Genomic DNA, 21612 nt, shown 5'->3' on the forward strand with positions numbered 1-21612 from the left:
AGCCGCCCCCCCCCTTGTCATTATGTTATGTTAGACAATTATTTTCATTCTAGAAAATATACTCCATTATCTTTCCCTTTTTAGAATTGAAACCTTAATCACTTTTACAATCCAAAAGCGTAACAAATATACACCATACTGTATCTCACAAAACATATACCATCTCTCATTATATTGAAACACACAATATACAATACAAGCGCATGTGGAAAGAGGTTAGCTTTGAGTTTGTTGGTATTTATTTAATTAAATAACAGATATTATTACATCAAACATATTTGCAATGTGGTGCAGCAAGAAAAAAACATAACGGGAAAAAGGAACAATCCAAAACAATTGTATGAAACATATAATTCCTCCTGTATCATTGTCTGGTCATATATTGATAACTACATACTCAAGGTGAAAACAAACACAAAATGCTGTACAGTCCTCACTGAGGGCAAAATACAAGAATTTCTCAATAATATAAAATTAAAAGAGACACTGAAGGAAACATTGCTTTTTAAACTTAATGTGCTGCCCACTCATGCTATATATCCTTGGACATTTTGTTGACAAACACCGTTGAAAGTAAAAGTTGTGCTTCCACTTCTATATTTAAAAAAAAAGAAAGAAAAAGATTAAACGGTGTCATTTCGAAACACTGGTCCTGATCCAAAGTTATGTCTAAATGGATAGATTAACAATGAGAATGAAAAAACTTGCTATTCAGAATGCTACATTAATACAATAGATTACGTCAGAGCCTCCCTAGGTGCTCTGGTCATTATAATATCCACGCCTCCTTTGTGGGCAGTGTCAGAATTAGTAACATTGTCAGTCGACAGTAATGGGGTCAGTTTCATGGCCAGTGGTCTAGTCAGTGACATGGTCTTGTATATAGCAGGCAATAAAATGTTCAATGGCAGGATCTGTAAGCATGGCCAGTGATATGTAGTTTATAGGATGGCCAATGTCAACTGACAGAATAAGCTGCCTGCTTTGTTTTGCCAGATTAATCCGGTATCAATTTAAATAATCATCACATACAAGCTCCCTTTTTAACTCGGCTTTCTGGAATGGTTGTACTACTACTGTTAACCCTGCAAAACCTGTTCTAATATCAGATTTATAAGAAATAAATTGATGGTCTCAACATTAATTTTTGTTAAATGAAGTTCAGAAATGTTAGTAAATATTAGTAATGTGTGGATCTTATTCATGTGAATACTGTAAAGCAAGGTAAAAGATATATTTTGAGCTCTGAAGTTTCCATTAGTCATAATCCGCAAGGAAAAATATAAAAGTGTAGACCAACAAGTGCAAGAAAACCATTGCATCTTTAACTGCAGATATCACAGCCACTTCAATAAAAACACATTTGTATGATTATAGCACACAGTACACATATCATTTTCACAAATATTTCCACCTCATGTTTTACAGTAAATATTTTTGTTACGGTAATGTTTTATCAATATGACTTTAAAGTAATGTTTTTATGTGTCTTTTCCTTCACATAAATATCAATATTCATCATTTATCACTGACTGTCCCATACATACATGTAACAACATATGTAAAACAGACATATATGATTGTGTATTGCCATGGAAACTGTACTGTATAAGTAATCTATTGATTTGTCCTGATGGCTGTCAATCATACAGCCAGAGAAGGGGATAGGATGCCTTTCCTCACAACAGATCCAGTCCCATATTTATTGTTTTACATATTTCAGTGCTAACACAGTGTCACGCTAATGTAAATGTGATGTCAAAAGTAATTAAAACAATGAGAGTTGGGTAAACACAGCACTTCCACTTTCAAATCCTATGGAGGCATGCAAGCAAGTTTGCACTAGTTGTAGTACTTTTTAGTTTTTCAAAGGTTTTTGTGTTTTTTTTTTTTTACTCAGGATAGCTTACAGGTTTTGCTTAAAAACTACCAATTTTAATCATGCCTCGTGTATTTTCTAAGAAAAGGTTAATCCTGTGATTAATCCTGCGATCTAAAGCCAGAAATGCAAGATAAAAGGATAAAAAACAATATAGTGGAATTTTGAGCATACTGAAAGGTTTGCAAAGTTTAACTGCGCTTATAACTGAAGACACTGGCAATTTAACACTCAAGAGCAGGGAGAAGCAAGGGCAAAACCACACAAGTGTTCTCACCTTCTTACACAAGAAGATAAAACTTTTTTTTTCAATAGCATCATTGCAGTTTTATGTTTATATTCTGGTTTGTACTCATAGGCAGTCTGTCATGCTGTGGCCAGTGATATCCATGGTCGTTGTCATGGCTACAGGCAGACCTGTAGAAGCGGCAGCTGGGAGTGTCTAATGAGGCAACGCCACCAGGATATCCACATAGTTGACGGGGAAGAAGCCTGATTGGCCATGGAGCATGCCTTCGTACCAGTTTTCATCGATCTTATTGGTCAGGGTGATGACGTCGCCCTCCTTGAAGCCCAGCTCCCCCTCGTTCTCGGGCTCGAAGTCGTACAGCGCCCGGCAGCAGGGCTGGTCCATTGGGGCTGGTGGGGGAACAGGGACGACTGTCAAAATGGCTGAAACTGCGACTACCACAGGTAGGGGGACAAGGGGACAGGGGGACGTATTCCCTGCACTTTTATAGATGGCTCCCTGCTGTAAAATCCAGCTGTGCCAGCTTGACTAGCTTGAAAATTGAGCTGGTCAAGCTGGACATTCAATTGAATTTAATTAAATTGAAAAACAAAAACAAAAACTGAAACATTTTCACTACAACGTGGTGATCCAAGGCGCGTATTATGTAAAAAGACATCCTGGGTCTCAGGAGGATAAAGCCCCCCACACACATTTAAAACTGAGTCCCAAAACTGCAAGAGAATTCAATCATAATTAAAAAGTATATTCCCAATTGCATGGTATTACTACTATTACTACTACTACTACTACTACTACTACTACTAATAATAATAATAATAAAAATAATAATTCGTATTAGTATTAGTGTTATTCGTATTATTATTTTACAGCAAGTATTCGAAAACTCAAATAAGCACTAAGACTTTTTTTTCTCTTTTTTGTTTATAGCGCTTGTCACAGTAGAATGTCACAAAGAGATTCACATAGTAAACAGAAGGGAAGAAAAATGGGAAATATGGAAAAACTCCCCGATGGGAAAGGAACCCTGCTATTGGGGGATGCCCACCCTCCACTGGCCTATAGGTTAAGATGGTAAAAGTTAATCTTTAGGCCAGTACTCATTTATACTATTCAATCTGTTAATGACTTTACAGATAATTTCACAGATTACCACACTATAAACAAATCAGCAAAATCACTAGCAAACATAACTGTGTGAGCAATAAGCGGATCAGAGACTGTGATATTCTACATGATGCATATGAATGAAAATTAATCACATATGAATTAATATGAGTCATATATGAAGGAATATGAATCATTAATGAATGAATTTGTGTGGGCCTTACCTGGAGACCTCCTGGCAGCACTAATGTGTGCAACGCCTCCATTTTGATTCTCAGTGGTGGTGAAGTCCAAGGATGTACGCGGCTTAGGAGCGTACTCTTTCCTGGGTTTATTTGAGGCCTCTCTTATTCTACAAGACAGAGTAAATGAGACTTTCATCATCATCATCATCATCACCATCCATCATTGTCCGAACATCATCAATCATCAATCATCATTAATCATCATCAATCATCATTAATCATCATCAATCATCATTAATCATCATTAATCATCATCATCATCATCTTCATCAAGCATCACAATCATCATCATCCATCATCAATCATCAATCACCATTAATCATCATCATCACAATCATCACAATCATCAGCATCATCATCATCATCAATCATCATCATCAATCATCATCATCTTCATCAATTATGATCATAAATCATTTAGCTACCAAACAAATTCAATATATTCCCTCTGTGTATCACTGACGTTTATGCAAAATGAATTACAGTTGATTAGACTACGCAGGGGACAATCGCCCCTGGATCAATGCTGTTGCTCAAGGCCCCAACAGCTGCATGGATCTTATCATGGCTACAGGCCTTGAGCCACTAACCTCCTGAGTCCCAGTCATGTACCTCAGACACTAGGCTCCCATGCTGCCCACCCCCAGCATACCTCCTGGGACTGTCCCCTACCTGTCTTCCATCTTGCTTGAGAGCTGGTTCATGATGTCCGTGGCCTGTCTGTGGTACTCCAGCTGGGCCTTCACCAGGGAAGCGAGCTGGCTGACCTGCTCGATTTGCTAAAATACGGATACGGGACAGGGACACCTGTTACACACACACACACACACACGTTCACACACACTGTTCTCAAAATCTGCTAACACATGGACACGGCACATGTTGTACCCACCTGCCAGGGACAGCCGTTCACACACACTGTTCTATAGCAGTTTTGGGGCTATCTGAAACATCAGACGTGTGTCTGTGTGTGTGTGTGTGTGTGTGTGTGTGTGTGTGTATACACTCTCAAAAGTGATAATGGAGGTACCTTTTTGTTCTTCAAGGATTACATTTCCCAAATGTACCCTGAAAGTACAGTAATGTTCTCTTTGGGTACAAATAAATACATTTTCCAAGCAAAGAAGGTACAAATGAATTATGTATTGCTGGCTAGAGGTATAGGCTGGAGGGTACCGCCCAGAGACAAGCATTTTCTACCTTTTTAGGCACTTTGTACCTTTATTACTGAGAGCGTATTAGACATATTTTTGTAAGGTACGGCCCTAAGTTTAAGGCATCATTACTTAACCTCCTTAGATGCTGCGTCCTCAAAAGAGGACATTCAATTTCGGCTTCCCTGATTTGCATACTGTATTTCTCTTAAAGGAGAAACATGGTAGTTGAATGTGACACTTGCCAGTTGTCTTTAGGCAACAACAAAACAAATGTGCATAATGATTTTATAATTCAGTAATTTAAATGTATTGTAAAACTTCTTTTTCGAAGCCTGAATTTCCCACTATAAAAGTTCACCCAAACTGTCTGGGCATGGTAATGACAACTGTCAATTAGCTATGATTGACAGACCATTCTCCCACTTTCCACACATTATTTGTTATCGGAGCTATCGCCATGATACGCATCAAAAATAGTTTTTAAATACTTTTTTTCACCTTGGTCTCAGGAGGTCAACACCCCAACATAACATTCAACCATAATATTGACACAATGACATATATATACGAGTGTACAGTGCATCTGGTGACTGCAACAGGAAATACTTTTTCTCTGCAGGTTTTTAACATAGCGGCCTGTCATCCTTACGTCGCTTTCTAAGAGGTTGAACATGCTTTGCTCGGCGATCTCCTTGGAGTCGTCAAACTTCTCCAGGGCTTGCTTGATCTCGTCGTCCTGCACTTTGCCCTGCCTCTTCTTCTTGTAGTCGAAATCCAGGCGCCGGCCCTCCAACTTTTTCAGGTGGTGCTGAAAGGCCAGACACCTGTCAACCTTGACAACCACTGAAGTGGCTGAACAACCAACAACAATAGTAAATGCTGGCAGAGACCTAGTTAAAGTATAAAACGGGAAAAGCACATACATAGATTTGTCTGACAGATAATACTGCTGCTGCTTTATTATGCTTGAGTATTACCAAAGTACAGAGCTCCCTGTTTCTGTGTTTAATGTGCCCTGGTGTAAATTCCAGCTATGGCCAGCTTGAAATGATCAGCTATCATCTCTTTCAAAACATAGCTTGAGCTGGTCAGGCCATGTTGAGTATGGAACTGGTTTGAACTGGTCAACCAGCTACCACCTACACTGAGCTGTTTTTTCAGAAGGGTCTACTTTATTAATATATTACAAAATAACATGAACCCTTTAACGTTCCGTTTGACCGTCTGGTAGAGCATATCATATGTTGTCCATGGCTCTTTACTTGGCGAGGACATTAAAGGGTTTTAACACATAATTTATGATGGATGATTGATGTAACTATTGTGGATGTACTGTATGACGTACATATGCAAAGTCACGTGTGTTATATAGTCTCAGTACCTGTATCTCCTTCAGGTCCTTGTCATGCAGGATCTGGAGCGGATCGATAAAGTTCTGCTTCACCTCCATGTCAAGAGCATCCTTCACTTCTCCCAGCTCTCTCATGGCCTCACCAGCGTCAATGAGAGCCACGCCTGGGACAAACACACACACACACACACACACACACATCCAACTCAAATGTTACTTTTTTTCATCTTTGTAGTTATATATGTGAGATGTCTGAGCACTGGGTCTATGGGTGTCACAGTGGGGGGTAGTGGAAGGGACTACCCGAGATTTGGGGGGGCTGGTAAACCTTGACTAAAAGGTTTACTTTGGCCTACAATTTTAAAGGGACCCACAGAGACTAGACTGCATACGCACAGGGGGCAAACATGGCTGGGTGTGTGTAGTCATGTGAGTGGGGTCTGGGTTTTTACCGAAGTTGGACTCGTCTCCAAGCTCGCGGCCGTACTTCTGCATGGTCTCCCCCAGCAGCGTCTCGGCCTGCGTGTACCCCGGACCCTTCTCCTGACCCCGCATCTTCGACATGGAGTTCATCATCGTCATCTTCGCCCGGGTCGCTGCCGGGGAAACAGACACCCTATCACAGGCTTGCAAATAGACAGCCGGCTTTCCCTATGGGCTGAGCTCAGCCCTCAACCCATGCCCGCATACATCACAAGTACACTCAGATGGGCTGTACAGGACGGCTCACCTGGGTTAGGCTGCAGGTACTCTGTGGTCTTGGTCATAATGTCTAAGATTGCCCTGCTGGTGGTGTCCACTTTCTACAACCAAAAAACAAGAGAGAGGAAGAGGCTGAGGAAAACATATATTCCCTGCTGTAAAAACCAAGCCATGAAGACTGAGCTGGTCAAGCTGGCCATAAGCTGGCCATAAGCTGGACTGGACAGGTTCCTCAGCAAACTTTTATTAAAAGGCTATGAGCTCCAAGGAAAGGGCTAACTAACCATCACAATAGGAATCGCTGACATCTGGTACATACTACACTCTCAGAAATAAATGTACAAATGCTTGTCGCTGGGGCAGTATCCACCCTATAGGTACAGAAAATTGTACCCCTAGCAATATATAATGAATTAGTATCTTCTGTGCTTGGAAAACTTACTCATTTGTACCGAAAGAGAACATTACTGTAGCCTACTTTCCAGGTACATTTGAGAAATGTAATCCCTGAAGAATAAAAATTGTATCTCCACTGAGACTGTGAGTAGTGTGTAGGGATTTGTTTACTAGAGGGCCCATTAGGTGACGGTTTATGAACGCCAGTGTTTAAATGGGATCCTTGCCTTTTCCATTTCCATGAATTCTTCATCCAGCTTTGTTCCTTCAGCTCCACCCACCTTCTCACTCACTTTCTGCAGAGAGAGAACCAGAAAACATGTCCAGGTGTGTAAATAATAACATACACACCAGCAGGTTTATATTTACATAAATATCACGCAGGTGTACTCTAAATAATAACATACACACCAGAAGGTTTATATTTACATATATAGTTTCATTTTTATACTGTAGTGCTTTTCTCACACTCAAAGCACTTTACAGTCATGAGGGGGAAACTCCCCACAACCACCACCAATGTGTAGCACCCACTTGGGTGATGCACGGCAGCCATTTAGTGGCAGAATGCTTACAACACATTAGCTGAGGTGGAGAGGGAGAGAACAATTAAATTGTGATGATTAGGTGACATGTTGAAAGAGCCAGGACAACAGGGAACCCCCTACTCTTTGCAGAGTGTCACGGGATCTTTAATGACCACAGTGAGTCAGGGCCTCAGTTTAATATCTCATCTGAAAAATGGCATCTTTGACAGCACAGTGCACTGCACTGGGGCATTGGGGTTTATTTGACCAGATGGAAGATCGCCCCCTACTGGCCCACCAACACTATTTAGTGCTGTGGTATAAATGCTTTAGACTAGAATGGCTTGCTGTGCAGAGACAGCAGATGTAACATTGCCTTTTCTTGCTTTGGGCTGTTTCTTTCCCCCAGCACTTTTCCTTTGGAATCTTTAAGCCTCTTAATTAATTGCTATGCCACCCACACTCACAGAACAAGTCATGCTTGGCTGGGAACCCTCACAGCACCTCTGGATAGACGTAGGCTAGCATACATTTTACATTTTAGTCATTTGGCAGACACTTTAATCCAAAACGACTTACAAGTGCATAGGTATACCCGGGGCTGGCCAGTACAGCTAATGTCTATACAGGCTGAGGAACCCTGGCCAGCTTTAGCGACCTTGACCTTTGACCCCAGCTGGGATGAGAACTCCAGTCTCACCCCACTGTGGACAAGCCAGGCCCCACATAACCCAGACTAGATAGACAGACAAACAGACTTTAGTGAGCCCCAGGTGATATTTTCTGCAATTGACCCATCCTAGTTACTTAGGAGCAGTGTGCAGCCGCAACAGCAGGAGTACGGCTAACCTGACATGCATGTGTTTCAGTGTGGGAGTAAACTGGAGTACCCAGAGCAAACCCGTGTGAACATGGGGAAAACACTTTTACCTACTCAATCATATCCTCCTGAAAATTGGCAGAAAGAAAGTTCAAGTATTTATTTATTTCATGACATAATACTAGTGCCTTGGATGTCAAAAACATGTTACAGTGAAAGTATTTTCAAAAATATGCTTATTGAATATACCTTGTAGTGTAGGTTTCAGCATAGTAGAATACATGGTTCTTTATTAGAGACTCATGGTTTCTATATGGGACAAAAATGAACTGCCAGGTCTTAAGAGGATATGGGAGCCCAACTTAGTTACGAAGACGCTGCTCTTGGTACAGGTAGACTGGCCACCTGTCTGACAGTGAAGTGCTTCCAGGGCAGTCTTTGGTTTTCTCCAAGTTAATGTGCTTACGGAGGTTAAAGCACCTCTGTCCTGGTCAAAGGAAGATTCTGACCTTTCTATTAACTGCACATGTATTTATAGGCTCAGTGAGGACTCAGTGATGCTAAGCAAAGTACGGGTGGCTAAATGGGTTTTACAGAGACAGATCACACATTTATAACCTGTGGATAAGCTTGTAAAAACGCAAACTGCACTGCAGACGCTGAATCATTATAGTCTATTTATAACTGCCATTCCCTAAATCTCTGAGTGTTTGGGGAATGGCAAGCAGCAGTTTTTAAAGTCTTTTTTTTTGTGATCTCACTTAATTGATTTTTACTATATTTGTACTCCCTTAGCTAAAAGGACGGGCAGACAGGTGGATGGGGGACGTCACCATGGGGGGTGGATTTTGGTGGTAGGTTACTATATGTTGGGAGGAGGTTCAAGAAATGATGTTGTGTTAAATATACTCTTTTTTAATAAAAACGCACACTGTCAGAAATAAAGTGACATCTTCCAAATACAGAAAGGGGTGCAGGGGATCAGGTTTTTATCTATGTGATCACTGTCGTACCTGGAACTGTGCTTCCCTCCTGGGTTTTCAGCGCACGTGTCCCTGGTTATGGGTATGCACTTTGCACTTTGCTGAACGTCGCCCTGGATAAGAGCATCTGCCAAATTCCTGTAATCTAATGTAGTGTAGTGTAGTGTAGTGTAGTGTAGTGTATGGGGTCCCACTGGGCCTGGCTCTCCCTCCCCCGTAGTCACACGGTGGACAATGTGCTCCGCAGAAGGGAGGCGTTTCGGGCTGACAGGTCCAGTCCGGCCTGATCCTCCTGAGACCCTCCCACTGGCCTAATCCCCCAGGCACTTTAAATATCCCCATTAGCCACGGAGCCAGCGGTGGATTAGAGGCTGCACGATTAGCGGGTGACAAACAGGAACAGCCCTGACGTTTCCCATCTCCTCCCACATCCACCCCTCATCCTTCCGGAAGGCCTCGGAAAGGCCTCCCTCCCAAAACAAGCGCTGACGGTGCCAGCCCTGATCCACCGCTTCAGCCTGGTGCCTCCCTGCTGTAAAATACAGCTATGCTGAAAACTGAGCTGATCAAGCTGGTCATAAGCTGGTCTAGCAGCTAGTGCTGGTAGACTGTCTGAGCTGGTAGTTGGTCAACCACATTTCAGAACATAGCTTCAGCTGGTCAAACCATGTCAGTCTGGGAGCTAAACTGGTCAACCAGCTACCAGCTGTGTCAAAACCTAGTTTGAACTAGTTTTTTTCAGCAGGGCTGACTGCCAAAGTTAGCAGGAAACTGTACATGAGCATAACATTGCAAAGACACATCCATTCCGCACAATTACAAATCATTATAATGTGAATTATATATATATATATATATATATATATATATATATATATATATATATATACATAATAAAAGACATTAATTTCACATTATATATTATTCTTTTCCATTTCTTTTAAATGATGTGTAATGTAGTATCACTGGTATTAAGCAGAACACTGACTGTGTTTACCTGCAGACCATATTCAGAATATTGGATAACTGAATTTGAAATTCCCACACAGGATATTCTATTTCCACACACAAAATATGATGATCATTTTACAGCTGCTAGTTGCATAAGTAATAAGAGGAATGAGCCCCACACTGCCAAAAACCTGGGACAGAACACTCAGCTAATGAGAATTTGAGAGAGATGAGAATGAATGTGTATGAAAGAGAGAGTGTATATGAGAGATAGAGTGTGTGAGAGAGGGAGAGAGAAAGTGAGTGTGAAAGAGAGAGTGTGTATGAGAGATAGAGTGTGTGAAAGAGGGAGCAAGAAAGTGAGTGTGAAAGAAAGAGGGGGGGGGGGACACACACGCAGCGCTGAGTCATGGCCGTTGCAGCAGGCCGCATCTGATTGGCAGGCTCCAGCATATTGGTGGGAGGAGTCACAGTGGTGTGATGTAATTCCACATTGGGCCTCTGTGCTCCAGGGGGCGGCGACACCTTGACGTCCTCACGCACACTGGCCAATCAGCTCAGACTCAGGGGGAGGGGCCTCTCGGGCACACATTTCGGCACATGCCCAGACACAGTGTAGCAGAATCGGCCCACTCTGCCCGGATTTCACAGCTGTGAGGCCTGACAGATGGTGTTTTGTTGCTACGAGGACTGTGTGGTTATGATCGTTCACAGTGATGTCCTCCATAGAGGAGATTCTGTTCCTTCCTTCCCAGTATGCAGGAATGGAATCTGTGCGAGTGGAACTGTGCTACTAGAAAGTAGTGGCCTAAATATAAGCATTTAAAGCAAATTATTACTGGACACAATAAAAAGAGGATTTTTTTGCCAAACTGCAGACTGATAAAGAAATGCCCAGAGCATGGTGTGTGTAATTACCTGCTTTACAATGCTCCAGTGATTAGATCATTTACTCATTAGAATATGCTCCGCTCTAATATGGAAAATACTTCAACATCCACATTCATGCTATTTCTGCAATTCCAAAATCAAAAATTATTATATGGTCCATTTATTATATATGGATATTATTATATTGCTATTATAATAATAGGCAGATAATATATTATATATGATATATGAATTATTATCTGGTTATATTTAGATCAAAGAAGACAGAGTATCTTTTAATATTTATATTAAAAGCTGGTGAGCTATAGTTCATCACTGTTTTTGTCTATGAGAAGTTGGTGAAAAGCTTGATGGGACTTGTATGTCAATGCTAAACTATATGTGGCATGCATTAACATTACAGTAAACATAAGTAACAACATATGAATATGATTCCTTTAAATCAGAAACAGCATTACCCTATTCTATGTGAGAGATATAACACATGAATACATGGAAATATTCCCCTTTCCACAATTAATGGATGGAGAAATTACAGAAAACAAAGGAGTATTCTGCATTTAACATATTCTCAGAAGTCATAAGCAGTTGGAATCATATATACCTTACGGAAGGCAACATGCTAGATGAATATATGGCAGCCTGTAATGTCGTAGGTAAGGTACATGACTGGAACCCGCAAGGTTGGTGGTTCAATCCCTGGTGTAGCCACGATAAGCTCTAGACAGGCCCTTAACCCTACATTACTCCTGGAAAGATTGGCTCCGAATTAGTCTAATCCACTGAAAGTTGCTTTGGATGAAAGCTTCAGCCAAATAACATGTAATGTAAATATATTCTCTTGGTCATAGAGAAAAATAATTACGTTACTGCAGTTGTTATCCACCTTGTTGATAATGCAATATATGGCCAAATACCAGATTGTTCTGGCACATTTATAGACCATAGATTTATAGCTAAGAGTAGATACTGTAGATATTTAAAACTGTGCCAAGCGGTGCATCCAGACCCACACACAGCAGCCTCTTCTGTCTATTTTTGCCACACTGATGAAAAGTATTACTCATCTTTAAACGATCATAATATAAGCCCTGAGAATGGCTTTGCCTCCAAATCTAATCAATGCAGCAGGAGGGAGAATAAAATGGCCGCCCAGCCTGTGGGAAAATCATCCATCAGAGTGGACCAGGGCCCGTTCAGGGACACACGGACACACGCGCCATAAAACCATATTGCACTGGATCAATCTGTCATGTAATGAAATAATGGAAGTGCATGAATCCCCTTCCATCAACTGGATGAGAGGTTATTGACTTTCATGTAGAAGAATGGCATGATATTCTTCAGGAAGAATCTCAGTTGTTTTCACAGATGTTTTTCTCTAAAAAGCTGGGTGTGTGCTGGGCTGGTATTGGCCCCAATTATCAATTTACATTAGTTTGATTTATATGTTTACATTTTTCATTAACTACCTGACCGTCCGACCATAAATTCTAATTCCAAAATGAATTTAAATTTAAATTATCTACTGTCTTGAGGTGGCCTGACCTCCCTCCAAGAACAACTGTGTACAGAATATCTCTAAACATAAACCCCAGACCATAAAATAACATGGACTATCGGAATAATTAAGGTCACTGGGGCTATACACCTTCCTGTCCAGATAATGGACGATTACTTTGCAGTGAAAGATTATAGTTCCCCAGCAGTGTCTAACTGAAGGTAGAGGTTTATAGTTCTACCTCAGAGTGATATCTACACCCCCAACAGTTCACATCTACATCAGCATAGCTGTAGAGCGGCAGTGTGCATTCAGACTGTGAATGCTACGTACAGTGCCTCTGTCTGGAATAAGGCGGCACTTAACTCAGAAATGTAGACTCTGCCGTTCCTAAACTGGGTGAATATGCGCTGAGGATTTACTGAGAGCAGAGAAGGGTGGAGATGCATCTCTGTGTGTGGAGGAAGGGTGGAGATGTACAGAATAATGGTGGAGGAAGGATGGAGACTCTGAAGTCGGTGGACAGATAAAGTGCCTGTTCAGAGCTAGGACCACAGAATTGGGGAGTGGGGCGTTGATCTGTAGTTCTGATTTTTGAGCTGAACAATAAACGTCAAATCTGTATCAGACCAATCAGAAAGGAAAGGACTGCATTCTGTGAGTCTGAGCTGTAAAAGACTGGACGAATAAGCTTTCACACAAGATAATGTGGTTTCCCACTCCTCCTAAGGATGGGTTAAACAGATAACAAATGACCTCACATGGTTCAATAAAGTAGATGTTATCTTAAAGACACACCTCAGACTGCAGTTTCGATCTATCAGACCCCTGCACCAGAAACACCCGGAACATTCCAGCACAATGACCTGCAGTCTAATTTAAAAAAGTTGCTGGTGTTGTGCAATCAGACCAGGATGTCCTGAGAGACAGTCCTTATTGGCTGATGGTGCCATTGCACACTATGTCTGCACTTAATGTGTTGGGTGATGGGTGTGGGAAGGCTGTTGTTCTGTCTTTGTACTCAGAGCTACTAATGCTGTACCGATAACAAATACCAACAACCCTGTTTGCATGGCACTAAAAGTCTATCTATCTATCTATCTATCTATCTATCTATCTATCTATCTATCTATCAACAGTGCAGTCTGTAAGTATTTGGACAGTGGTCCAATTTCTGCTCTTTTGGGTCTGTACTTCAGCACATTGGATTGAAATTAAAGAATTAATGTGAGGTTGAAGACTGACTGTCCCTTTTAATTTGAAGGTATTTACATCTGTATTGGGCAATGCATGTAGGAATTACATCCTTTTTTATACATTGCCCCCCCCCCCCATTTTAGAGGACCAAAGGTAATTGGACAGTTGGCTTCTCAGCTGTTTCTGATTAATCAGATGTATTCAAGTGCTTCCTTAATGCAAGTATAAGAATGTGACAGTCTGTACTTTAACCTCATATTCACTGTTTCATTTCAAACTACAGAACCGAAAGAACAGAAATTGTACCAACTGTCCAAATACTAAGGGACTGCACTATCTATCTATCTATCTATCTATCTATCTATCTATCTATCTATCTATCTATCTATCTGTCTGTCTGCCTCATCCACTCTCTTAATGAGTCATATTCACACAGCATGAACACAGGACAGCACTTTGGGTTCACGCAGGTGTGAATACTCTGCTTTCCTAATCTCAGTTGAGGCTGGTGTAGGAGGTATAATATCCAGCCAATGAACCGGATTAAGCCCTTAAATCTTATATTCAACTTGCCTCAAGAGTAAAATTGCTGTCTTTGCTGCACCCCTCTTAAATTGTACAGATGGTGCTTGTGCTGTTTTTACAGAGAATACCGGACAGCAAGAATATTTCAACAGTCTGACCTACATTTCATACATTTTAAGAAATCTGAATATTTATTCACAGTATTTAGAGTGTGAAATAAAATGTGTTGTCTGAAAGGAAGATATAATTACACACAGACAGTCAGCACAGATTCAGGAAAGTTCTGCCCTTAATTGCAGTTTTTTCATATCCTGGGCAGTACACTATAATCCTCTCATGTTACACATACTTTCATATTATAATCCCCCTACAGGACACACTCATATTATAACCCCCCTACATCACACATTCATATTATAACCCCCCTACATCACACACTCATATTATAACCCCCTACATCACACACTCATATTATAATCCCCCTACATCACACACTCATATTATAACCCCCCTACATCACACACTCATATTATAACCCCCCTACAGGACACACTCATATTATAACCCCCTACATCACACACTTTCATTTTTTTTTTTTTTTTTTGGGCAGACATACAGTTGATTAGACTAAGCAGGAGACAATCCTCCCCTGGACCACTGCTGCGTTAGGGGCCTTGCTCAAGGGCCCAACAGCTGTGCGGATCTTATTGTGGCTACACCAGGATTAGAACTACCAACCTTGTGTGTCCCAGTCATTTACCCTAACCACTACGCTACAGGCCGCCCTCATTATATTATAATTCCCCCTACATCACACACTTTCATATTGTAATCCCCCTACATCACACACTTTCATATTGTAATCCCCCTACATCACACACTTTCATATTGTAATCCCCCTACATCACACACTTTCATATTATAATCCCCCTACATCACACACTCATATTATAATCCCCCTACATCACACACTTTCCGACTATAGTTCCCATATTTTACACACACTTTGATTCTACGTTAATCATATATCACGCTCGTTCATACTACATATGTTGTACTTCAATTATATTCTCATACATCACACACTTTCATACTTTAGTCTTCATACTGTATATCACATGCTTTCATACTATAGTCCTCATGTCACACACATATTCAAATTATTGCAATCATACTGTATATAAAACAAACCAATTCAATAATCCTTATTTTAAGATGCTTCATGCTGTAATTTTATTTTAGACACAATTTCATACTACAGTCCTCATATATCACACACACTTTTATATTTAATTCAATTGTATTTGGATGGCGCTTTGTCCAGAAGACTGTCACAAAGACACTTTACAGAGCAACAGAAAGGCAAACACCACACCTGAACCCCCAAAATAACAAGTCAGGTAAACTAGATCTCTACTGGGGAGAAAAACCCTCAGACAGTGGTGAAAAAAAACTGCCCAATGAGAAGAAGTCTCAGGAGGAGCCTGGCTGTAGAGGGGGAGCCCCTCCTCCGCTGGCTGGCAAGGTGTGATAGTTGATGTATATAACAGAAGTAGATATAACAGAAGCAGATATAACAGAAGTAGATATAACAGAAGCAGATATAACAGAAGCAGATATAACAGAAGTAGATATAACAGAAGCAGATATAACAGAAACACTCTATACCGTGTTATACTGCAGTATCACACAGCTGTTGCTCTGCAGATGGGGTTATTTGAACATCTTCACGGCTCACTAGAAACACAGCCGCAGAGCGCTGAGCTTTCGCCAGATAAATACCCTCTGTGACGCTTGGACAAGAACACGTTTAATCTGCTATTTATAAATGTGCCTAGAGAGGAAACCAGAGGAGGCAGCACTGACATAAATCAACATCTGATATCAACCGATTAGAGACGAATTTACAGAATTATCTACTACAAAATTCCAATCAATGACAGATTAATCTACAATCCACCTAGATAATATGGTAAATGGTTGGCATTTATATAGCGCCTTTATCCAAAGCACTGTACAATTGATGCTTCTCATTCACCCATTCATACACACACACCGACGGCGATTGGCTGCCAGGCAAGGCACCGACCAGCTCGTCAGGAGCATTTGGGGTTAGGTGTCTTGCTCAGAGACACTTCGACACAGCCCGGGCGGGGGATCAAACCGGCAACCCTCCAACTGCCAGACGACTGCTCTTACTGCCTGAGCCATGTCGCCCCAGTACTAATACACACCGGTAATACATTAATCGATTATCTGTTTCTAATACCAGTCAAAACAGGATTAGGATGTAACGGAAATGTTCATAAATGTAGAAATATAAAAAGAAAATGAATTAGAGTGAATGGGCGTTTCACATTCTATTACCTCCAGTGACCCTATGAAGGTGAATTGCAGGGGCGATTATCACCCAGCTCCAGTCAGACATTATTTACTGCTTTACTCACAATGGCCAAGGACACTGCCCTTCATACCCTGCATTAATCACAATAACAGCCCTTTAACAGCCATTTAATGATTCACTGCGCAGAGCAAGATGTCCTTTAGCCTAATGAGGGAACGACACTGGCCTACAGGGGCGTGTTCTTGGAAACGTCACCTCACACAGCTCAATAAAAGACACAGCCTTGTTTTCCCATGATGCTCAGTGCTAACACACAACACGTGCTGGGCAAGACTCCGGCACTAATAACACACAACACGCACTAGACAAGACCCTGACACTAATAACACACAACATGTACTGGGCAAGACCCTGACACTAATAACACACAACACGTACTAGACAAGACCCTGACACTAATCACACACAACACATAGTGTACAAGACCCTGACACAAATAACACACAAAACATCCCGGATGAGATTCTGACAGTTAACCATGGCTACAGGTAAAAAAACAAAAAACACTGCTTTTGATCAAACTGATCTCCCGCCAGTGTGTTCTGAGCAAAAATCTAAAGCCAAAAACTTAAACAGAAAGCTGCATTTAACACCTTGCCCAGGGACTACCGTTGGAAATTAGCCAGCCGACTAAAACTGGTGCATTTACAGTAATGTTCATTAATGTGCATTGTCCCTGTTTCAACTAAACTAATAAACTAAACTAAGTACATTTCACTTTGCTGCATATTTAACCCTGAACACAAAAAATGACTTTCTTCTGCACATTTGGAAGTGAAGATGCCTGCAGCACTGAAGGATCTGTGACTCAGGGGGTGATTAAGGCTCCCTGGCCTCAGAGCTGTGATTAAAGTTGTGATCTGTGATGGATTAACAGCCCTAAAGAGAGATCCTTCTGTCATTAAGTCTGGGTCCAAACAGAAGAGAAAAAGAGAGAGAGAAAGAAACAAAAAAAAGCAGTGGGGGTAGAGAGAAAGGGAAACAAATAGGGGAAGGGGGAGAGGGGGAGTAAGTGAAAAAAGGAGGGAGGGAAGGAGGGAGAGAGAGTAAGAGGAAGCCACTGCAGTGTAAGGGGCAGGTAAGGTAAACAGGTTTCTGCAGCGAGATGAGCCATCGCACAGAGAACACCAGGATCCGTCCTTCAGACACTCTCACTGGTGCAGCGACCTAGAGCAGGGATAATAGGGACAGCCTGTACATGATGGCTAAGGTACATGACTGGGACTTGGGACGGTTTGTGGTTTGAGTCCCAGTGCGGCTGCAGTAAGACCCGTACAGCTGCTGGTCCCCTGAGCAATCGCCCCCAGCTTAGTCTAGTGAACTGTAAGTTGCTTTGGATGAAAAGCATCAGCTAAATAACGTATTATGACGATCATAGTAGCCGTGATGGAAGACTGCAGCAGCGCTGGATGACTTGCACATGAGGCGGATGATGGTGAATATCAGATGCACTGCAGATACAAGCCTGCTGGTGGGAAGCTGCAGTCGTGTAGAGTTACTCCAGCACACTGTAATAAAACAGGACCCGTCTGACTCGTAATGAGCCAGCCCATAATGGCCCACATGTTAGTGCATTTAGGTTTTTTTGCATCATGGTGATCACAGCCGGTTCTAGGATTCTCTGGTGGCTCTAAACAAGAACAGGAAGGACACTGATGGCTGACCAGGTGGGGTGGGGGTTGTCGTTGTATCATCAGTAATCTCGGATTGAAAAAGAACGATCGCACTGAGAGTCGTGAGCTTGGAATTATAAGGTTCTATCTGCGTTCCGAGTGGTGTTGAGCTTTCACATCCTAACAAAGTAAAACTGAAATGCAGGGCAGTTCTTCATAGATCAAAATGACAGACACCCTAAAAGTACTATATGGTAAATGGTTGGAATTTATATAGCGCCTTTATCCAAAGCGCTGTACAATTGATGATTCTCATTCACCCATTCATACACACACTCACACACCAACAGCGATTGGCTGCCATGCAAGGCACCGACCAGCTCCTCAGGAGCATTTGGGGGTTAGGAGTCTTGCTCAGGGACACTTCGACACAGCCCGGGCAGGGGGTCGAATCGGCAACCCTCCGACTGCCAGACGACTGCTCTTACTGCCTGAGCCAGGTCGCCCCCAATATATCAAAATCCTAGCAAATTGCCCTCTAAACAACATATGACACCAACTAATTTTTGTCAAAGGGACCCAGGGATGGTTGTGGCCTCATGGGAAGGGGGGATTGATGAATTACGCACACTGGTGTCGGCACACTGCGTTCTGGGTGTCTTCTGATTGGTACACCCAATAATCTGAGGTTTCTCACTGGTCTGTGACTTCATTACCCCCCATACCCAGTCTCAGTCCAATCTCCCCTGGTACACCTGCACATTTCTCAGGTAAACCTGCCGCGGCTTCTGCTGACATGAAAAAAGTACTTTCTGTGTACAATACACTTCCACCAAACAGCTAAAGGCGTGCCCACAGATCTACAGGTCCTGAAGAACTTCTTTAAGGTATCCGGTTGTACCAGAAAAACAGGCCTGTGGAGACATGAGGCTTTTGACAATAACAGGTCGCTGATCCTAAATTGATAATATTGAGGCTGTATGTTTGGGATATGTTGGGAAACATTGCTGAAAGATTCCGAATATTTCCGAGAAACTGGAATTGTACCCAAAACTATATTGTCTCTGCCCTTGGCATTTAAAAAAATTCAGTAAATGTTAATGATCACCCAAGCAGTTCATTACAGAAAGTCAAACGCAAATGAAGCGTCGAGGAGAGTAGCAATTACAAATGCGTTTATCCTCATTGGTTTTATTCTGCGGCACGGCTTTTAAATCAGAAATAGGCCCATGCAGCGCACGGAATTGTAAGGTCACTCAGGGAAAAGCCGAGGACCAAACGGGATTTCCACGATGATGCCGGACAACCCTATTGCGTAACTCCCCTAAGTGAACCACAGCAACCACAGCCGCCCACTCACGTAACCCTAAAGGACACGCGTAAACGGCGATAAGAATAAGCTTTGATCGACTTCTAAGAACAGGGTAGCCTATAGCTAATGAATGTCATGTGAAGGTTAGCTTGTCTCGCCCTAATCGTGTATGAATTCCATCTGTTTGGCCACAGTGACGTCGACCGATGAAATAGCCAAACGATTTTGTGAAAATTCTGGTTTCCTCCATGTTTCATAATAAATGCAAAATTATTGCGGCATAGTTCCCTCGAAAACAGTACAGACGTTAGCTTCTAACTGCGCGAGGAATAGAAACAGAAATTAATTAAGACTACATACGCATGCAGGAAAGGTGCAAGTTACACATTTCACACGGAGGAAATTACACGCCTGTTCAGAGGTCAGGTGCAGAGATGCAAACAAACGGAGCATTCATTTTTAGAGGAGAATTCTGGCAGAATATTTACCACCAACCACAAAATAGCTTCCCCGACCGAATCGCATATTGACATCCACAGTTAATTCGCTCGATCTTCGAGCAAGCTTAATACACACAAAAAGGAATCGTAAATCTTATTTGTGAGCTCTTACCTGAGTGGCTTTGTGAAATTGCTTCTTAAATCCTGCGACAGACATGGTTTCTGTTGAGTGTGTTTATTCTAGAGATGGTAAATGTATAGGCTGCTAATAATGTTTTCTATTGCTGATTCTATCACAGAGGTGTTCGGTTGCCAAAAACAAACCCTTTCCGCCCCTGTTTAATCCCGGGGATCTCCAGGCGCGCGGGTTGTCTAATGCTGCTATAGAGATATTCAATATCATCCATAATGTGGACACGCCAGTGACGTAGCGTTGCGCAATACGTAATCAACCTTCTTAAAGCTACAATGGACGCAGAATGCCGTGCTTCTCTGCGCGCAGGTAGCCGCCTCACAATCCAAGAGAACCCCAAGGAATACTTGACCGTTAAAATATAAATGTACAGCACGGTGTATATAAAATAGATATGTTTATTACTAGGGCTGAGGCACAAAAATAATACGTTTTAATAAGCACAATATATACTTCACTTCAATTAATAACTCTGTTGTCCACGCAATAGCCAGTACACATCATGGCATGAAGTCGTGGAATAGTAAGTAACCCGTTAACGTGGTTAAAACTGAAAAGTAGTTTATGTCCCTGGTCATCTCACAACTGGTAATCACACTACTGCGTCAATGAAGTAGTTATGAAGGTATTTCGACAGTACAAGCATTGCGCAAGCGCTTCACAACATTTCAGCACCAGGGACAGGGAACGCAGGAATGCGCGCGCAGTTCACTCGCTTCCGAATGTCTGTTATTAAGCTCTATTAAATACGTACGTGTGCAGTGGCATGATTTCTTGTGCTTAAGTCGTGTGATTGTTTAATTTATGTGCATGCGATTAATTACGTGTATGTGATGTATGTTAAGCTTGTGTGTGTACTGCTACGTGTACAGAGTTTACTATGTGTGCCATAATTAAGTTGTTACAGAGGGAAAATTCAGACGGATAAAATTGACTTTAGTATCAGGAATGCGGTTTTTGTTGTTACTCTTAATTGGTTGCACTTAATTGGTCACTTTCACAGTTAACAAACCTCACTTGGTTTTTGGTTCTAAAGCGGTTGTTGATTTTAAGGTGACAACAAAAAAGAGAAGACCCTGTGGCTCCCCAGGACCAGGGTTGGGACTCCTGGATTGCACCTAATGTAATAGACTAACACTAGTACTTCGACAGTGGCGTCTTTTTCTAC

At 41.8% G+C, this 21612-nt stretch overlaps 1 protein-coding gene across 1 annotated transcript; it reads right to left on the reverse strand.

The window, feature by feature from the left end:
• Positions 1 to 216: 216 nt before the first annotated feature.
• Positions 217 to 20643, reverse strand: LOC133130406 (endophilin-A1-like). The gene is made up of 9 exons (XM_061244982.1): positions 20424 to 20643; positions 7315 to 7383; positions 6720 to 6792; positions 6442 to 6585; positions 6020 to 6153; positions 5288 to 5446; positions 4154 to 4260; positions 3461 to 3588; positions 217 to 2518 (listed from the first exon to the last, which is right to left on the reverse strand). The coding sequence occupies exons 1-9, from the start codon at positions 20466 to 20468 to the stop codon at positions 2322 to 2324; spliced, it is 1056 nt and encodes a 351-aa protein (XP_061100966.1). The 5' UTR covers positions 20469 to 20643; the 3' UTR covers positions 217 to 2321.
• Positions 20644 to 21612: the final 969 nt, after the last annotated feature.

This window comes from Conger conger, chromosome 6 (genome assembly GCF_963514075.1).
Source record: "Conger conger chromosome 6, fConCon1.1, whole genome shotgun sequence".
NCBI lineage: Eukaryota > Metazoa > Chordata > Actinopteri > Anguilliformes > Congridae > Conger > Conger conger.

Coding starts and splice junctions, on each gene's coding strand:
- LOC133130406 (XM_061244982.1), bottom strand. CDS start 20,468: ATGTCTGTCGCAGGATTTAAGAAGCAATTTCACAAAGCCACTCAG. Junction 6,154..6,441: donor TGGAGACGAGTCCAACTTCG/GTAAAAACCCAG, acceptor TGTTTGTCCCAG/GCGTGGCTCTCATTGACGCT. Junction 4,261..5,287: donor TCAACCTCTTAGAAAGCGAC/GTAAGGATGACA, acceptor TCCGTATTTTAG/CAAATCGAGCAGGTCAGCCA.